The sequence below is a fragment of the Piliocolobus tephrosceles genome, chromosome 20 (genome assembly GCF_002776525.5).
Source record: "Piliocolobus tephrosceles isolate RC106 chromosome 20, ASM277652v3, whole genome shotgun sequence".
Lineage (NCBI taxonomy): Eukaryota > Metazoa > Chordata > Mammalia > Primates > Cercopithecidae > Piliocolobus > Piliocolobus tephrosceles.
In genome coordinates, this window is record NC_045453.1 from 11,399,442 (window position 1) to 11,420,215 (window position 20,774).

The window sequence follows — 20,774 nt, forward strand, 5'->3', positions numbered from 1 at the left end:
CTCGGCCTCCCAAAGTGCTAGGATTACAGGCTTGAGCTAGTATGTCCAGCCAATTTTAACTTTTTATAATTTTTTAAATATTTCTTTTCTTTCTCTCTTTTTTTTGTTTTTCTTTCTTTTTGGGATGAAGTCTGACTCTGTTGTCCAAGCTGGAGTGCAGTGGTGCAGTCTCGGCTCACTGCAACCTCCGCCTCCCAGGTTCAAGCAATTCTTCTGCCTCGGCCTCCTGTGTAGCTGAGATTACAGGTGCACACCACCACGCCTGGCTAATTTTTGTAATTTTTAGTAGAGATGGGGTTCCACCATGTTGACCAGGCTAGTCTCGAACTCTTGACCTCCCGCCCCACCTTGGCCTCCCAAAGTGCTGGGATTATAGGCATGAGCCACTGTGCCTGGCCATTTTTTTTTTTTTTTTAATATTTCTAGGCTATGCAGTTTGGGAGTTTTTTCAAATTGTCACAGATTTCCAAAAAGCTTTGTAACATGTTTATTGAAGAAACCTGCATATGGGCCAGGCGCAATGACTCACGCCTGTAATCCCAGCACTTTGGGAGGCCAAGGTGGGCGAATCATGAGGTCAGGAGATCAAGACCATCCTGGCTAACACAGTGAAACCCCGTCTCTATTTAAAAAAAACAACAACAACAACAACAAAAAAACACCTGCACATGTACAGTTCAAGCTCATGTTTAAGAGCCAACTGTACTTTCATGGGTATTTCAGGAATGCTCAACCAAAATTATATTCTTATCTCTACTATTAATCATATAAAATGTTTTAACCATTTTAGTGTTCTTGTGTATTTTATATAAAATACTGTTTTGTTGTTGTTGCAGGGGCAATGTTAAATATTGTTCAAGATTCAGCACTTTTGGAAGCCATTGGTTGCCAGATGGAGATGGTAAGAAGCATACATGTAATCTGTCAGAGAATATCACTTTTGGATTTTATGTAAATTATAATCCAAAATGTCCATCTTTGTGAATTTTTTTTTTTTTTTTTTTGAGACGGAGTCTCACTCTGTCGCCCAGGCTGGAGTGCAGTGGCGCGATCTCAGCTCACTGAAAGCTCCACCTCCCGGGTGCACGCCATTCTCCTGCCTCAGCCTCCCGAGTAGCTGGGACTACAGGCACCCACCACGTCGCCCGGCTAGTTTTTTGTATTTTTTAGTAGAGACGGGGTTTCACCATGTTAGCCAGGATGGTCTCGATCTCCTGACCTCGTGATCCGCCCGTCTCGGCCTCCCAAAGTGCTGGGATTACAGGCTTGAGCCACCGCGCCCGGCCATCTTTGTGAATTTTAAAGGCTTTTAACTAGTTTGTAAATCCTGCTCGTTGGCTCAGAAGGATTCTTTTTAAAAATAACATATTTTGAGGTTTACTTTTCAGTGCCTCATCAGCTGTACATCAGGTTCCCAAGAGATTCTGTATGAGAGAAACTACAGCTAAATCCAGTCTTTATTTCTGAACAGTATCTACTTAAACTCTTACTTGTTTTGCTGTGGTGGCAAACTTGGTTGAATAACCTAGGAAAAGCCCTAGCCAGCAAGCAACTACTTTAACTTTTTCTTTCCCATCAATTCTTTGTAACCCCTCTAGACCTAAGTTTTCAGGTCCCTCAAAGCACCAATGCTTCTAAATCGAAAATGCTTCTCAGAGACTTCCAGTGCTCTCTGTTTAGTCTTCAAGATATATCATCCCTATACTTGGAGTAGAGGCAAGAGAATGGGGGGGTTAATAGTGTATACTGGGGTAAGTTGGGTATATGTAGTAAGCTGAGTAGATGTAAGATGGGTGATCAAATTATTATTGAAGAAATTACATTCGTGTCTCAGTAGATGGTTAATAATAATTTACTGATCTGAGTATAATGAACTGTGTTCATATGGGGGAAGAATGAGGGAAGTCTAACAGATAGGTTTATTAGCCCCTATACATATGGGAGTTAATACTAACCCTGGTATTTTATTGTTTGTGTTTTCTGATATAACTATATTTGAAAGTTGCTGTTTGTTTATTCATGCTTTTTAAGCTTATATTTCTGTTCTGAAGTTTTGCTTGGGAGGCACTAGGGTATTTTTTTTAAGGACCTGGAATCTAGTGAAGTCTAGTAAAGATGAAAAAGCTGGGCCAGGCCGGGCGCAGTGGCTCAAGCCTGTAATCCCCAGCACTTTGGGAGGCCGAGACGGGCAGATCACGAGGTCAGGAGATCGAGACCATCCTGGTCTACACGGTGAAACCCCGTCTCTACTAAAAAATACAAAAAACTAGCCGGGCGAGGTGGTGGGCGCCTGTAGTCCCAGCTACTCGGGAGGCTGAGGCAGGAGAATGGCGTAAACCCGGGAGGCAGAGCTTGCAGTGAGCTGAGATCGCGCCACTGCACTCCAGCCTGGGCAACAGAGCGAGACTCAGTCTCAAAAAATAAAAATAAAAAAAAATAAAAAAAATAAAAAAAGCTGGGCCAGCCCTTTGTAAATAGTGGCAGAGAAGACCCCAGTATGGGCACCTGTAGTAGTAAAACCCTTCATACCCTCCAGTAGATGTGTCTATGTAAAAAAATACCGCACTGGTTTTAATCCCTTGTCAATTTCTATCTATTAGTATCAGTTTGTACTATTCAGTTGGCGCATTCTGCTTTATCAACATGGTTTTTAATGATTGACCTTTATTTGTACTCGTAAACTGTGATGTAACCCTCAAACATTTGATTCATTTTCATTTGACTAGGGTGGTGGAGAAAATAACCTGAAGAGTCATAGTCGCACCAATAGTGGTATTAGTTCAACAAGTGGTGGAAGCACGGAGCCCACGACTCCCGATAGTGAGAGACCTGCTCAAGCTCTCTTAAGAGATTATGGTTAGTCGTGTTTCTTTTGAAATTCAAAGTTTAATAGAATGACTTTAATGCTTACATTTATAAAACATTAAAAATTTTAATGTTCATGTTTTTTATGTACCTTAGTGTAATAGAGAGGATGTCAATCTTAAGAAGCTAAGAAAAAGAAAACAAATCTTTTTAATTTAGCTGTATAGCTTTTGGGTAGTATATTAGATTTGGGGTAGTATATTAGATTTTATAATTGATAGTAATGGGTGATCAGGAAACATTTCTGAATTCTCTACTATGTGTGGTGGTAGAGAACCAAATAAGATGTGGGCTCTGCCTCAGAGCTCACAGTGTAGTGGCAGAGATGTCCAATAAGGCAGTTATTGCAGTGTGGCAAGGAGGGTGATGGGGGATGTATTAGATAGCAGCCCAGAGGACAGCGTGTCTTCATGTTAAAACCTGTGTACTCCCTACTATAGCTCACTAGATTCATTAGCCCTGAAACATTTTTATTTTTTGTCCTGCCAACTAAAACATTTGCCAGCCAAGCATCCTATACAAGGTTGTCCCCTGCCTTGGGCAGTTGTTTTATGGGTTCTGTGAGTTTATGGGTACCTTTATGTTTTTTTGCATAAGTACTAACAGTGTATTGAATCTGTGAGCACTTATCCAACTAGATTGGAGTGATATCTAGATTCTTAGATGTGAGTCTAATTTTTTAATCATCTGGAGAGTTAAGGAGCCATGTTCATGAGGTTCATGAGGCATGTCATGAGCCATGTTCGTGAGTTCATGAATTCATGAGGCATGTTTCTATGGTTTAAGTTTGCAAGAAGTATCCTTGAACATATCAGATATATAAAGCCATTGTGTGGATATTTGACACATTTAAATATTATATTTGTGAAGAAGTTATTTAAATTATCTTATTCACTGTGTATGTAGATGTAGGCATTCTATAGGTTGAAAATTATTTTTTATGCTTTCTAAAATGTTTAAGCTAAATAAATTTTTCAATACTGGCTAGGTGCAGTGGCTCACGCCTGTGATCCCAGCACTTTGGGAGGCCAAGGTGGGCGGATCACCTGAGGTCAGGGGTTCGAGACCAGCCTGTGAAACCCTATCTCTACTAAAAATACAAAAGTTAGCTGGGGATGGTGGCAGGCAACTGTAACCCCAGTTACTTGGGAGGTCAGGGCAGGAGGCTCGCTTGAACCTGGGAGGCAGAGGTTGCCGTGAGCCGAGATTGCGCCACTGTATTCCAGCCTGGGCAACAGAGCGAGACTCCATCTCAAAACAAAACAAAACCAAAACAAAGAAAAAAAGAAATTTTCATTACTGCGTGTATTCTAATATAAATGTTTTAAGTGATTATTGTTTGTTTTAGCATTTTGAACTGGTGTTAGTGAGCTCTGCTTGTAATGTCGTAAACTATTTTTTACTAAGAAATCCTGATTTGTGTTAGTGTCGCATGAGTGTCTCTCTTTAATGATCATTCCTTTTTCTGTTGTCACTGCCCTCTTTCTGATAGGATCGACAGGTATAATGTCCCTAAAGCTTCCTTTATAAATTCAGTTTAATTTGTCCTTATTTAATTTTTCCTAATTTCCTACTAGCTAACTAGTGATTGCTTTTAAATATAGATTGGAGCCCAAATAAAAATACGGTGGCTTGGTTATTTAATTTTTTTAGAAGTATTAAAGTAATCCTGGAGAATTAAATGTTAAAGTGTGTTTGAAAAGGCATTGCATGTGAGTTTTGATGGCTTAAACCCTGTAAGTAAATTCAACAGATGCTTGCTTTAGAGTACTTCTTAGCATCTGAGGAGGCTGTAAAATTAGAATTCTTTCCTCTATAAAGTTTGAAGGAAATGATTGATAGCCTTTTCATCACTCTTTTTGAAAATGTACCTCTCTATGAGTTGATAATTTAGAAACTTTAAGATTTACGTTGTTATAAAAATGACACTGAAACTGCCAAATCCCACAGTTGTGTGAAAGTGCATGAACCAGGAGCTAGAAGCTGCTCTGGTCTAGCACATGTGCCTGTGCACCGTGTAGTTGGGCTTGGCACTCAACCCAGTGGGGTGGGGAGCATAGCACTGTGTGGGTGCCCGTCGTTCTCACTGTGGCTGCTGTGGTCTGTGCCTAGTGGATGCTGTGCTTCTCGTTACTAATGCTTAGTTGTTTTCCCTCCCTGTGGGATGTGGCATTGGGGTTATATCCTAGCTCTTAATACAGATTCAGCTGCTGGGCTCCTGATTCGCAGCATTCATCTCGTCACCCAAAGACTCAACTCCCAGTGGCGCCAAGACATGAGCATATCACTGGCAGCTTTAGAGCTCCTCTCTGGCCTTGCAAAGGTGAGGAAGACAGTCCTTTTATTTTAACCCAACAGCCTTGGGCCGTGGTTCTTTTTTCTGTATCTCTTGACCCCTTGTGTGGGTATTTTAGTGTTGATCATACTCAAACATAGTTTATATCCAAAGTGTGCAAAGTTAAGCCTCCAAGTGATATTCTATGAAATGAACTTTACTTTTTAAAAATAGATTCAAAGAGTATGAATGAGATTTTTACTGTTAAATTATAGGAAACATTTCAATACTTGTCATTTATTTATTTGCATATGATAATAAAATACATATTGATTTTGTAAAAAATGGTTATCCTAATGTATACCATTTGGGATTACCTGTGGCTCTGCCATCCTCCATTATCAGAGATAAGTGAAAATTGGCTACACTTTTTTTTTTTTTTTTGTGACAGAGTCTTGCTCTGTCGCCCAGGCTGTAGTGCAGTGGTGCAAACTCGGCTCACTGCAGCCTCTGCTTCCAAGCAATTCCCCTGCCTCAGCCTCCTGACTAGCTGGGATTACAGGCATACGCCATCACAGCCAGCTAATTTTTGTACTTTTAGTAGCGATGGGGTTTCGCCATGTTGGCCAGACTGATCTCGAACTTCTGACCTCAAGTGATCCACCCGCCTTGGCCTCCCAAAGTGACAGGATTACAGGTGTGAGCCACTGCACCCAGCCTTAGCTACACTTTTCAGATTTCTTTCATAGCCATTATTTCAGTTTTGTGGAAACTTAGAGCTTGGTGGTCATTTGTGCTTCTCTAAGTGTATTCTTTCTTTTGAGATGAAATTTGTATAATATAAAATTAGCCATTTAAAAACAAACAATTCAGTGACTTGGTACATTCACAGTGTTGAGCAACTTCTACTTATAGGTCTGAAATGTTTTTATCATCCCTAAAGGAAACCCCATACCCATGAAGCAGTTTGGCTTCAGTCTACCCACCCCACTCCTCTGACAACCACCAGTCTGCATTTCATCTCAATGGATCCACCTATTCTGGACATTTCATATAAATGGAATCATACAATGTGTGACCTTTTGTGTCTGGTTTCTTTCACTAAGCGTAATGTTTTCAAGTTTCATTTATGTTGTAGAATGTGTCACAACTGTATTCCCTTTTATGACTGGATAATATTTCATTGTGTGTATATACCCCAGTTTATCCGTTAATCAGTTGATGGACATTTGGGTTGTTTTAATCTTTAGGCTGTTGTCAGGCTAGTGCTGCTGTGAACATGTATGTACATGTATTTGTTTGAATACCAGTTTTCAATTCTTTTGAATGTACACCTAGGAGCAGAATTACTGGGTCATATGGTAACCCTATGTTTAACTTTTTGAGGAACTGCCAAACTGTTTTTCACAGTAACTGAATCATTTTACATTCCCAATGTATGAGAGTTTCACTTGCTTTGCATTTTCTCTAACGTCTAAGTGTTTTCTTGTCAGTAAGATGAGCAGGATTATCTTACATATAATATATAATTGAGGAAATATAGAAAATATTTTGTGAACAAAAAGCTGATGAACACGTGCTACTGTCTGGGATGATACGGTTCAAATCCTCATTTTTCAGTTGTGGGAATAGGTGTCAGAGGCTGTGACTTACCTAAGCCATAAGAAACAAAATAAGCGATAAAACCTAAGGTGAATCTTACCACCACTTAGAGTTTACCTCAAAGATCCTCCAGAATGGACGTCATAATTTTGCGAGAAGCACTTACTAGTACAGAAAATAAAAAACAGCCATTTGTGAGACACATAGGACCACACTGCTGTCTTTGAGAGCAAGGTACTGTTTCCTGTAACCTTTAGTACGTTCAGTAGTAAGGAATAATTAGTCCTAGACGGAGCACTGCTCTGGACCTGCCTAACAATTCATAAAGGGCTAACACTTCCTGATTTCATGATTTACTGTAAGGCTACAGTAAATCAAAACAGCCTGGTATTGGCATAGGGGTGGACAAATTGATTGGTGGAAGAAAATAGTATATCTATACATAAGTGGTCATCTCATTTTTGGTGCAAAGGTAATTCAAAGGAGAAAGGATGGTCTTTTCAACCAGAGGTACTATAAAACAATTGGATATTCATACACAAAAAACAAAAAATTTTGATTCATAGCTTGCACTATGAACAAAAATTAACTCAGACTGGCTGGGCACAGTGGTTCATGCCTATAATCCCAGCACTTTGGGAGACTGAGGCAAGACGAGATCAGTCTGGGCAACATAGTGAGACTTTGTCTCTATTACATAAATATATATGTATAAACTAAACTATAAAACTTCCAGAAGAGGCCGGGCGCGGTGGCTCAAGCCTGTAATCCCAGCACTTTGGGAGGCCGAGACGGGCGGATCACGAGGTCAGGAGATCGAGACCATCCTGGCTAACACGGCGAAACCCCGTCTCTACTAAAAATACAAAAACTAGCCAAGCGAGGTGGCGGGCGCCTGTAGTCCCAGCTACTCGGGAGGCTGAGGCAGGAGAATGGCGTGAACCCGGGAGGCGGAGCTTGCAGTGAGCTGAGATCCGGCCACTGCACTCCAGTCCAGGCGACAGAGTGAGACTCCGCCTCAAAAAAAAAAAAAAAAAAAAAACTTCCAGAAGAAAACAGGAGAAAATCTTTGTGACCTTGGGATAGATTTCTTAGATGTTATGCTGTAGAAGAACAAACTGATATGTTGGACTTCAAAATTTAAAACTGCTGTTCTTTAGTAAACACTGTTAAAAGAATGAGATGACAAATCACAGGCTGGGAGGAAATGTTTACAAAGCATATATTTGATGAAAGATTTGTATTCACATTACATAAAGAACTCTCAGAACTCAATAATAGCCTTTCCTTTTGGTGGTGCACAGCAGCAATATGGCGGTGAAAATTTCTAAGAAGAGGAAGTTTGATAGCATCTTAAGAAATAAACTAAGCGAGTTCTTCACTCAGAAGCTTGCAGAAGGTGACTGCTCTCGGGTTAAGGTCCAAGTTGTAACAACCAGGATAGAAATCACTACCTTAGCCGCCAGGATGCAGAATGTTCTTTGTGAAAAGAACCACCGGATCTGTGAATTGGCCGAGGTAGTTCAGAAGAGGTTTGGCTTCCTTGAGGGCAGATAAAGCTTTATGCTGAAAAGGTGGCCTAAAAGAATTCTCTATGCTATTGCCCAGAGAGAGTCTGTGCTGTAAACTACTGTTAGGGTTTGCTGTGAGGAGAGCCTTCTGTAGTGTGCTGTGGTTCATTATGGAGAGTGGGGCAAGGGCTACGAGTTCATGGTGTCAGGGAAACTCTTAAGGACAGAGAACTGAATCCATAAACTTTGTGTGTCATCTGATGATCCACAGTAGGGACCCTGTTAACTGCTACATTGATACCGCCATCCACTATGTGCTGCTAAGACAGGGTTTGCTGGGCGTCAGAGTGAAGCTCATACGTTCTGTGCCTAAGTGGTAAGATTGACCTTAAGAATCCCCTGCCTGACCACGTGAGCACTGTGGACCCTAAAAATGAGATACTATTCGCCATGCCCATCTCAGGGCAGATGGTTAGGAAGCCATGCTCTACCCAGCCCCAACTGCGTGATAGGGTCTCCTTGGCAGCTGGATCTGGAGTCTGGATGTTGCCTTGTAAAGACCTTTAATAAAATCTTTTAAAAAAACAAAACAACAACAAAAGCCCTTAATAATACAACAAACAACCCAATTAAAAATTGGACAAAAGATTTGAATAGATGTTTTATCAGAGACGATATACAGATGACAAATAAGCACATGAAAAAATACTCAATATCATTAATTATTAGGGAAATGCAATTAAAACCATGATGAGATACCACTGCAAATCTCTTAGAATGGCTGAAGTATAAAAGACTGGCCATACCAAATGTTGGTGAGGATGTGGAGGAACTATTGATGGGAATGTTAAATGGAACCACTATTTTGGAAAACAGCTTGGCTGTTCCTTAAAAAGGTAAGCATACACCTACATGTGACCCAATAATTCCACTCCTAGGAGATAAGAGAACATATATCGATACAAATACCTTGTACATGAATGTTTATAGAAGCTGTAATTATAATATCCAGAAGGTGGAAACAACCCAATGTCTGTTAATAGGTAACTAGATAAATTGTGGTATATCCATGTAATGGACTACTACTCAGCAATATAAATGAATGCACAATTGATACACCCAAAAGTGTAGCTAAATCTGAAAATAATTATGCTGAGTGAAAGAAACCAGACCAAAAAAAAGGTGCATATTGTATGACTTTTATATGATTTTATTTCTTTAAACTCTAGAAAATGCAAGCTAATCTATAGTGACAGCAGATCAGCAGTTGCTTAGGGAGAGGGGCAAAGAGGAGTGGGATTACAAAGGTGCATGAAGAGATTTGGAGGTGATAGATATATCCACTGTCGATTGTGGTGATAGTTCACAGGTGCATACTTACATCAGAATTGACTAATTGTGTACTTGAAATATTGGGCAATTTACTGTATGACAGTTATGCCTCTGAGCAGCTGCACAGAACTTTCTGCAGAACCTAGAGCATCACTGTGAGGTTGGGTTAGAGGTTTAAAAATGTGCCCATGTTCTTTCAGTCTCTGGCAATGATGGGCAGGTGTACCCAATGGGTTTGGGTTTTAGGGCATGAAAAACTATGCTAAAATGAAACACTGTTTCAGCACTTGAAAAATGCCACTATTTTGGGGGGAGTATTACAATACATCTGAAATAATCTGTTCCTATGTATAAATAATATAAAAAAGCAAGGCTTCCTGTAGTGTATCACATTGTCAAATAGGTCAAGCTTCAGTACAAATGCTTTGAAATTGGTACAGTAATTCCTGGCTGACTGTTTTTGTTCTCCAAATGAATATGCTTAGGTAAAGGTGATGGTTGACTCAGGAGACCGGAAGCGAGCCATCAGTTCGGTGTGCAGCTACATTGTGCATCAGTGTAGTCGGCCAGCTCCTTTTCACTCTAGGGATCTGCACTCCATGATAGTGGCAGCTTTTCAGTGTCTCTGTGTTTGGCTGACAGAGCACCCTGATATGCTTGATGAAAAGGTGAGTTTATTTTATTTTAAACCATTAAGTAAAAACAAAAATGTATGCTAGCAAAATGCCTTTTGAAAGAGAGTATCTAAATTTAAATATTGTACACTTCATAAACTGAAAATACTTGTTAGATTACAGTGAAACACTTGTCCTTTTGGGTACAACTTGAAAACTGTTCATTTTGCTTACATTTGGTTGCAAATTAAGTCATAGAGAAATTTTTTAGAAAGATGGGACCTTGACTAATCTATCTGAACTATCAAGACTGTTGTTTCTTGAAAGGATGGTAGCCTGGAGATAGCTAGTAGGCACTTGGTCACCCTTCACCAAACAAAGAAGGGCAGATGATTGCCAGGCTGCAAACCTAGAGCACAGCTCGTCCTAAAGGTTGCTTCTATGGAAATATGTTACTCCATACTCATTTCTTCACACTCAAGTGGACGCAGATAACTAGTCCACGTTCCCTACCATTGTTCCACGTAATGTCTTCCTTATAGGGAAGCAGGTGTTATAAGGAATTTACAGCGCAAATAAAAGGAGAGATCATTCGATATTTATGAAAACCTTTATGTAGTTTAAGGAGTAATATTGTTGATTAAATCTTAGTCATTTTTATTATGGCTTCTAAAGTTATAATACCAGAAATTACCTAAAAATGTCAATTTTAGACATTTTTAGACAAGATTTCCTTTGGATATTAACAATATGTCTTAAACCATCCCCCTCACTTTGATAGCTAAGTCCAGAGATGCTGTCTGTCTCTCTGTGGTTACACTATCCCAGGCTTAACTGAATTATTATTTAATCTCTAACACTCTAAACACCAAAATTTAGTTCTTTAAAGAGAAATTGGGGGGTGGGGGTATAAAGTTTATTATATTACTATGAAATTAATATATACTCATTAAAGAAATTAGCAAGAATCTGGAGCCCTTCCACCAAAACAGAACCACTGCTAGCATGTGGATAGATTTCCTTGTCTTCTCATGAGAAAGATGTGTTACAAAAATTGATCTGCCTTTCCTGCTTTTAGGACTGCCTTAAGGAAGTACTGGAGATTGTGGAACTGGGTATCTCAGGAAGTAAGTCCAGGAACAGCGAGCAAGAGGTCAAGTACAAAGGAGATAAGGAGCCAAACCCTGCATCTATGAGGGTGAAGGATGCTGCTGAAGCCACCCTAACATGGTATGGAAGTGATTGCGCAGGGATTGTGCCTAGGAACTAGATGGGGTTAGCAGTGATCCATGTTGTTTCCTTTCCTTCCTGATTGTTCAGCATTGCGTTATGCAGCCCCTTTAGGATACTTTTTCTCCAGAAATAAAATGGAAAGAAAATCTATATATTTTTTTACCTGTTTTTTAGACCAAAAGAAACTAGGAACTTGGGATTGAGAGTTTGAGTTCTTCTTTTTCTATACCATTTGATGTTAATTCAAGTCATAGCGTGTTAGAGCTAGACTTACTGTACCCCCTCACTTTGATGCTAAGTCCAGAGATGATGTCTGTCTCTCTGTGGTTACACTATTAGATCTGCTTTACAGCTCAGTGGTCTGTATTCTCTCTGCTATACCGTTTATATTACATAATATAGGTTCATTCAACCAAGATTTATGAACTCTCCTAAGAACTGAGAATAGGATCATAAAGATAAATCTGATTTAGTCACCATTATGTCTACCATCTTGTCTGGTAGGGAAGATAAAATATGAACACAAATAGCTATAATATTAGGTGGAAAATAAGTGCTCCAAGAGAAGAGGTATAAATAAAATGCTAGGGAGTTGGAAGGAAGAAATGAATACTTCCAGATAAGGGGAAGTCAGAGTAACATTCTTAGGGAAAATGACATTGGACCTGACTCTGAGAGGATGGGTCAAGTTTGAGCCGCAAGCCAGGGTACAGGGTGGGTAAGAAGGCACCAAGACTGCTGTTTTCAGCATTTTGGTGTAGTAAAGGAGTAAAAACGGGGAGTTTGGTATCTTGAAAAAGAGTAGCAGAGAAAGTTGAGAGAGTTTATGTTTGGCTTGTAAGTGAGCATAGTGGAAAGAGGGAAGGAAGGCAGCTTAGCCACATTTGTGGACTGAATGGAACAGTTAGTGAAGATTAGGTGGAACCATAGTACACATGGAAAGATGAGGCTCATGAAAGGACATGTGCAGATGAAGGCTCAGAAAATATAAAAGCAGAAAGGAGGAGTGGCAAGTCAGTCTGGGCTGGGGCATCTTGGTCTTAGTAAAGCAGGCAAAACCGCTTGAAAATTTGTGTGTAAGTCAGCCCTTACCAAGATCCCAGCATCTTCTATGAGTTTAGTGGCCTGTTGCTTACTTGGGGCATGCACAATGAAGTTGGATTTGTTTCTGTTCCCGTGGGCTTAAGTCATTCAGTGAAGTTTTAGAAGAGTGCTTCCTGTCATTTAGTCCTCACTATGCAAATACTGGGACTTTCGGTGACTTTATGGAGGTTTGGCAAATAGCTAGAAAATAATATTTTAAAAAATGTTAATACAGCTACTGAAACATGCGCTTATGCTGATGATGAATACTAGAAGTAATACAAGTTCAGAAAGAAGACCGTGTGTGGGCCAGGGGAGCCTTAAAAGTGTCATAGGCCCGGGTGTAGTGGCTCATGCCTGTAATCCCTGCACTTTGGGAGGCCGAGGAGGGCGGATCACAAGGTCAAGAGATCGAGACCATCCTGGCCAACATGGTGAAACCCCGCCTCTACTAAAAATACAAAAATTAGCTGGGCGTGGTAGTAGTCCCAGCTATTCAGGAGGCTGAGGCAGGAGAATCGCTTGAACCCAGGACACGGAGGTTGCAGTGAGCCAAGATCACACCGCTGTACTTCATCCTGACGACAGAGTGAGCTTCCATCTCAGAAAAAAAAAAAAAAAAGGTGTCATGGAACTAAAACTTGATGCATGTCTTGAAGAGTAAGAAGGATATGGAGAGAAAGGAGGGGACATTTCTCATACAAAAATAAACTTGCTCCATCCTAGCCTGGATGGGGTGTTCTATGAGTGCATGATTGGCAGTGAGGATTGCATATGTGCTCAGGGTGAGTAGAGTCTTGGGATGCTTCCTCTCAACCTCACCAGTAAGCTAGATGGCTTATCTGTTTCTCTTCAGCTGTCTTGTCTCTGCTAGCAACTCGACAAATGGTATCTCCAGTTTTCAGTCTTAACTGTCGTCGTGAAATGTGTCCCTAACCAGATTTCTGTGTTCTCTCACAATTGCTGCTTTGTGTTAGTATCATTGCTGTTTGCCAGTTATGCAAACACAGAACTTTGGCTGTTTGTCTGATTTGTCTTTCTGTCATTCCCCATGTAAAGCCGGTGACTGAGTTAAACAGATTTTATTTTTGTAAAGTATTTCCTCCATCCTCTCCAACCTGGATAGCATCCTAGTCCAGGCCCTCCTCACTTCTTGCCCAGTTGCCCTATTTTTGATCTCTTAGCCCTTCTTGTTCATCTTTTATTCTTTTGCAAAGCTCATCGTCCTTAAGCACAATTTTGATTCTACTGCTTGAATGATTGAAAACCTTGAGTAGATCTGTTTCCTTCCTTGTTGTCTAAACTCCTCGATTTGGTTTTCAAGGGCACTATCTGATCTTTTCCACCACTGCTTTGCAGCTTGTCTCTTCTACCGCTGTCAGGCCTGACAGAGCACTGTGGCTATGAACTGGCTGTGCTTATACCTGTTTATGCTCTTCCCCTGGGTTTCAGGACCTCATTTTTCTTCCTTTGGCTACATCCTCCACTGTTCAGTGCTTATAGCAAATCTAGCTACCTCCATGGGGCCTTTGGTTATTCCGCTTCTAAAGATGACTCTTTTCTGCCCTTCTGTGCTCATTCTCTCTGACCCTAATGCACAGCATGGAATTTTATACCGTCATGATTATACCTGGTTATGTGTGATGTGTGCTAGTGTTGTCTCCCCAGTCTTGGTAGAGAGCACGTTGGCCTCTTTGCCAACACAATGCTGAACACATAGTAGAAAATTATGGAGTACAGATTAGCTGGTTAGGTTTTTTTTCCCCTCTGTGTACACTAATACAAATTCAGGATTAGGGCTCTTGGAAGTCATTTCAACAGTCCCTTTGCCTGTCACCTTTAAGACATGTGTACCAAGTTATTTAGCCTCTAATTTGGAGATTTTCTAACCCCCAAGCTTGCTTATTTCATTTTGTTAAAGACTTGATACTTTACATCGAGCTAAAATCTCTCCCACTTCTATGCATTGGTTCTGATTCATACTTTTGATCATTAAATCCTTTTTGTCCAGGCAGTAGCAGTATCCAAAAGCAGTCCTCATGTTCTCTCTGGTTCACTTCTGCCATTACCTTCAGTTTTTTTTTTTTTTTTTTTTTTTTTTTAATATTACAAAGATTCAAGTACCTTTATCATCCTGGTTATTCTCAACTGGCATAGGTTTGACTATGCGCCTCTTACAGGTGGTTTACAGAGTATGATACTGTATTATTTTTTATTGTTTTTCTTGAGACGGAGTCTTGCCCTGTCACGCAGGCTGGAGTGCAATGTCATGATGTTGGCTCACTGTAACTGCTGCCTCCCAGAGTCAAGCAATTCTCCTGCCTCAGCTTCCCGAGTACCTGGGACTACAGGGGTGTGCCACCACACCCTGCTGATTTTTGTATTTTTAGTAGAGACGGGATTTCACCATGTTGGCCAAGCTGGTCTCGAACTCCTGACCTCAGGTGATCCACCCGCCTCGGCCTCCCAAAGTGCTGGGATTACAGGTGTGAGCCACCTGCACCTAGCAGAGTACAATATTCTAGATATGTTTTAATGATCTTTAAACTCTCTATAATATTACGTTTTCATTAAAATGTACTCAGACTGCATTGCATTTTTGAGAACTTGGTGATTTGCGTTAAGTCAACTAAAATCCTTGAGTTTTTTTTCCACACGTTTACCTTTCATCTGTTTTTCTCATCCTGTACTTGTTTGGGAGTGTTTGAAAGTAATGCACAGAACTTTACATTTAAACCTGAAGTTTCTTCATCTAAGATTTACCTCATTATTTGTAGTCTTTAAGATTCTTTTGGATCTCAACTGTTTCTATGGTATATTATCTCTGCAGCTCAGCTTTTGGTCGACTGCACATTTAATGAGCATATCCTGTGTGTTCTAAATACATTGATAAAAATATTGAACAGATAGACTCACAAAGCACATTGTCAGAACATTTCCTTCAAGTCCACAGGGATTTTTAAATCTATCTACAAGTTCATGATATTATATGAAACAGCATTTCATATAATATGAAATGGGAGTAATAATGGTATATGGGAATAATAGTGGTACCTATGAGAATAGGATTATTAGGATATTATGTGAATTGTTGTGATATGATATTATATCACATAATATTATAACAATTCCATCAGATAGGTACCATTATTATGCCCATTTTATAATGAAGGAAGTGTAGCACAGAAAGAAAGTATCTTAAAATTAAAACAAAGATTTTATCTTGTGATTCTAATATCATCCACCCCTTCATATGCATCTCATTTGGAAAACCAGTATTCGACAACACATTTGTCATCTCAACTCTCAGCTTGAATGGCCTCTCCTCTTTCACTCTGAGGTGATCTCTAACAATGGAAAGGAACATTGCTCAACAGATTATTTTTCTTCCATTTACTCTCCTCTTAAAAGGAAGACTGTCTCAGAACTTCAGGGACCAGGAAAACTTGGCATTAGTTCAGGCCTCTAATGGTTTGCAGAAAATAGGAGAAACACCAGGAGATCAATAATGAGAAAATATGGCTTTGGTTTTCTAAAACGGGATAGACATGGTTGTCACAAAGCATATGGAGCCGGGTGCGGTGGCTCACGCCTGTAATCCCTGCACTTTGGGAGGCTGAGGCAGACGGATCATGAGGTCAGGAGATCGAGACCATCTTGGCTAACATGTTGAAACCCCATCTCTACTAAAAATACAAAAAATTAGCCGGGCGTGGTGGCGGGCACCTGTAGTCCCAGCTACTCGGGAGGCTGAGGCAGGAGAATAGCATGAACCCAGGGCGGAGCTTGCAGTGAGCTGAGATCGTGCCACTGCACTCCAGCCTGGGTGACAGCGAGACTGTCTCTAAATAAATAAATAAATAAATAAAAGCATATGGAATACGAGCTTGCTGTATTCCATGCAAGATTCTAAGATGTCAAATCAAATAGGTTGCCTGTAAGGGAGTAGTAGGTCACTGAGATCAAATTATACCAGCTTAACCGCATTTTCTCTTCTGGATATGGACCAGGCTGGAAAGGCAGATTAAATGACTCTGAAATAGACATACAAGTATGCATCTGGGGTAAAGGGCTTTTTAATCTTGGAGGGGAGAGTCTGGACAGTATGCCATGGCATTCACTACAAGGAGTAAATCTGACCTGTCAAGAAGCATGGCTGTGGTCCATTAAAATTTAGAAGAGTGAAAGGGGACACATTGATGCACAAGGTAAACTGAAGATTTTACTTTGGGAATTAACTGTTATCTTTTCCATTCTCTGTAGCATTATGCAGTTGCTCGGCGCATTTCCTTCACCTAGTGGTCCTGCCTCTCCTTGTAGTCTTGTGAATGAGACCACTTTGATTAAATACTCCAGGCTGCCAACCATAAACAAGCATAGTTTCCGGTACTTTGTCTTGGATAACAGTGTCATCCTGGCAATGCTGGAACAACCTCTTGGAAATGAGCAGAGTAAGTTTTAGTACTTTGAGCCTTCTCTACTGCTTAATCAGTGTTACCAGTACCATGAAACTGTTTCCAGGATCTGGGAAGGACAGCCTACAGATTCAAAGTAGGTCAGAAAGACTTCTAGCTGTGGGACGATAGCACCTGAAAAATAGGAGGCCAAAAAATAGAATATACATATTAGATAGAGTCTTTTAAAGGCTCTTGATGTGCATCTGAACTAGCTGTGTAGTTTTATAAAAGGTGATGTGTTAGTGGGATCCATTGTGGTGTTTATCTTTGTCACTTTTTCTTCCCCTTTAAACTTTGGATCCTGCCCCTCTGCTCCCCTCCCTCTCACTCCTCATGTTCTGTATCAATTGTTGGTGCCACCTACATAGGCTAGAAATTTGAGGAGTTATCTTTACCTGCTCCTTCCTGTTACTCACTTATGTAATTAGTTTCTAAGTTTCCATCTTCCCAGGGACCCTTGGATCTTTCCTTTCCTCTGATTTTCCCGATACATCGAAGTGCAGGTCCTTAATATTTCTCACCTAGATTATTACAGTTGTTTCCTACCTACTGTGATTCCTCCAACCCTCAAACCCCTTTGCTGGTTCTAACATGTGTTTTCCCTACTTCCATCCTACTTGCTGCCACCATAGTATTCATCCTCAACTACAAATGACCATGCAGCGCCCTACTGAAAACTCTGCAGTGATTTTCCAGCAGCACAACATGCACTGTTTTCCTCCTTTCCCTCCCTCTCAGTTATAAGCCATCTCAATATGTGATAAAAACTGCGACCCAAACTATCCACAAGTACATTTTTTTTTTTTTCTGATGGTAATTGACATCAGCCAGTATGTAAAAGAAGCATGTTCTCAGACCCTTGTTGCTGGGAAGGGGAAGGAGAGTGAAGGTTACAGAATATGTGGGTATAAAGTGACCCATGGAATCACTTGGTACACAATTCCCTTAGTTATGAGTGAAAAACGCAGGCTCACAGAGGGTATATGACTTGCCCAGGGTTACTTGGGACTAGAGCCCAGATTTTCTAAACCCTGTATTGTCCCTTTCTGTTACTGTTGTCGTGCAGTGATAGGACTTACTCAGTGATTAAAGATTTGCCTTCTTGCCTTTGTAAAGGTGAAGAGTCCTGTGCTAATTTTGTTGATTATATGAGTAGGAGCTCATAAATCCATAAAGTGAAAGTGAGACATTTCCCTGTAGTTTGAGATGAAAAGAATACCATCATAACCTTCTGTTGTGTTGTGGTGAGATGCCGTGACATTAATATCAAATAGAATGGTGCGTTTTATTACTGCCTAACTTCAGAAGTGCTACTCCTAAGTCTTTTCTACAGGCATTTCATCCTTTTCTACCCTAGACCTGGAGCTTGCTTGACTTTCTTTCCTAGCCTGTGCCTATTCATAATTCCTCTAGCCTCCTACTCCCAAGCCATCTGCTGAGGAGTCTGCAAAATCCCAGTGTCCCCTTCAGGCTTCCTGGCCTTTTTCCAGCTTTTTAAAGACTCTCCTACTTTCATTCCAAATAATTTCATTGCATAGGAAGTTTACCAAAAATATAAGCCATTGGAATTATATAGATTTACAAGGACATTTTAGTAGTTTATTGTAATAATAAGAAATTATAGAGAAATTTGAAGGCGTTTTGACTCCCACACCTGAGACAGAAGAATAAAAAGAAGGATCTGGGTCACCCAGGAAGTCCATTCTGAGTTTTTTTTTTCACCCCCACCATGCCCCTGAACTTCTGCTAAGATGGAACAGTGTCTGTCTGTGGTGGGCACTGGTACACAAAGGCATGGGCAAATATAACACTAACACTGCAAACATCCAGTCTATCTTTCTGCACTTAAAGTGTTCCCAACATTGGGAGGTTAAGAGTATTTACTGGACAGTGTTTCCCACAAATGTGTACATGTACCCCTGGAGGTATGTGAGATGATCTTAGTTGATATATTAGTGAATATAATTTTATGTTTTTTAAGCATATGCTTTAAAATTATATAATTAGCATGCCAAAATTCATGATTTTCCATTTAGAGATGCACAATAGTGGTTGATGTAAAGTAATAGTACTTAAAGTACATGGGTATGGCAGAAACCACAGAGGTGGTACACAAAAGATCAAAGCTTAGGAAACACTGTTGGGCCTTTGATTGTGAGAAGCTCTGCAGTTGATAACAAGTTTATTTTAAATGGTTGTTGTCTGAAATTAAAACTTTTATATACATATTTTATTCTAGATGATTTTTTCCCCTCTGTCACTGTGCTGGTCCGGGGGATGTCTGGAAGACTTGCTTGGGCACAACAGCTTTGTCTTTTACCCAGAGGAGCAAAAGCAAATCAGAAGGTATTCATCAGAAGTTACAGGGAAGTGTGTGTGTGTTTTGTAATTTAAAGGTTAGATAACATTCCAACAGAAAACACAGATCAAATAAATATTTTTGATCCCTAGCCAGATTCTCAGTCAGTGGGTTCATATCAGAATCATCTAGGAACCTAGAATTCCAGATCTACTCAATTACTCTTTAAAGACATCTTCAAGGCAGCTGTCTTTTCAAAAAGCTTTGCAGGTCATCCTGGCATCTACTTAGGAGTAATTGCTGTTGTGGACAATGGCCCCAGTTTTTTTCCATGTAATTTTACATGTAATAAAAGTCAGGTATATACCATATGTGAAAAAAAATTGGCGGGACTTCTGATGTGTCCAGCAACAGGACTTAGTTTCACATTGTTTTATATGATTTGTTCTAACATAGTAATTGGTAATATAGTGTGTACTTTTTTTTTTTTTTTTAAGAGTCAGGGTCTTGTTTGTTGCCCAGGCTAGAGTGCAGTGGTGTAATCATGGCTCACTGCAGCCTAAACTCCTGGGCTCCAGTGATCCTCTTGTCTCAGCCTCCTGAGTAGCTGAGACTATAGGCACGTACCATGATACCCAGCTCATTTTTAAAATTTTTTGTAGAGACAGGGTCTTGCTTTGTTGCCCAGGCTGATCCCAAACTCCTGTCTTCAAGTGATCTTTCCACCTCAGCTTCCCAAAGTGTTAGGATTACAGATGCGAGCTGTCACACCCAGCCTAATTAAAAAAAAAAAAAAATATATATATATATATATATACACACACACACCCCCCACACACACACACACACATACACACACAGACACATACACATATATATGCTGTGTATAATTTAATGAAATCTTTTGGGGTGCAGTTTATTTTATTACATTTGTAATTATGTTAATAATACTTGAAAAGTTGGAAAATTCAGATAACGAAGAAATTTTAAATCACCTTTACTCACTACCCAGAGGAATATAACTACTGCTAATATTTTACTAGATTTCCTTCCCATTTTTTTCTTTTCATAAACAATAACACTTGAATAGAATTTGAGTAATTTTGTGTACTGCTCTTTTCACTTATAACATTGTAAGCTTTTACTTTTGCTACTAAAAATTTTAAATATGACTTAATATTTCACCAGCATTTAAGAGACACCACAAAATTGGAGCATGTGCCTAAAATCATTTAATATCTTAGATGTCTCTGTTAGATGAGATGTGTTTTTCACCCAGTAAGGAACACTCGTCTGTTTTTTCTTGGGGGTACAGATCACATTCTGTCAGCAACTCTGTAATTTAATAAGTTAGCATTGAAGACTGAAGAGGAAGGGGACCAGGAAAGGAGCTAAAATTTGTTTAGCGTTCACCATGTATATATTAAAGCATGGATTTGGAGCTATGGAGACCTAGATTTGGTGCCCATACTCTCAATTAAGCCATATTAAGGTTCTTGTTAA

General features: G+C 40.0%; 1 protein-coding gene across 5 annotated transcripts in view; it reads left to right on the forward strand.

Moving 5' to 3' along the window:
• The window catches only part of RALGAPB (Ral GTPase activating protein non-catalytic subunit beta), a 110,134-nt gene that overhangs the window by 61,267 nt on the left and 28,093 nt on the right, over positions 1-20,774 (forward strand). For 4 of the 5 annotated variants that reach the window (XR_002734850.2, XM_023227838.2, XM_023227839.2 and 1 more), the window contains 7 exons: positions 837-901; positions 2,727-2,856; positions 5,055-5,188; positions 10,071-10,253; positions 11,278-11,429; positions 16,779-16,966; positions 19,212-19,318. Coding sequence is in view for 4 of the 5 variants with exons in the window: in XM_023227838.2 (XP_023083606.1) it covers positions 837-901; positions 2,727-2,856; positions 5,055-5,188; positions 10,071-10,253; positions 11,278-11,429; positions 16,779-16,966; positions 19,212-19,318 (959 nt within the window). In the remaining variant the exon portion in view is untranslated. The remainder of the gene's footprint in view (positions 1-836; positions 902-2,726; positions 2,857-5,054; positions 5,189-10,070; positions 10,254-11,277; positions 11,430-16,778; positions 16,967-19,211; positions 19,319-20,774) is intronic. The other variant, XM_023227841.2, reaches the window with a different exon arrangement.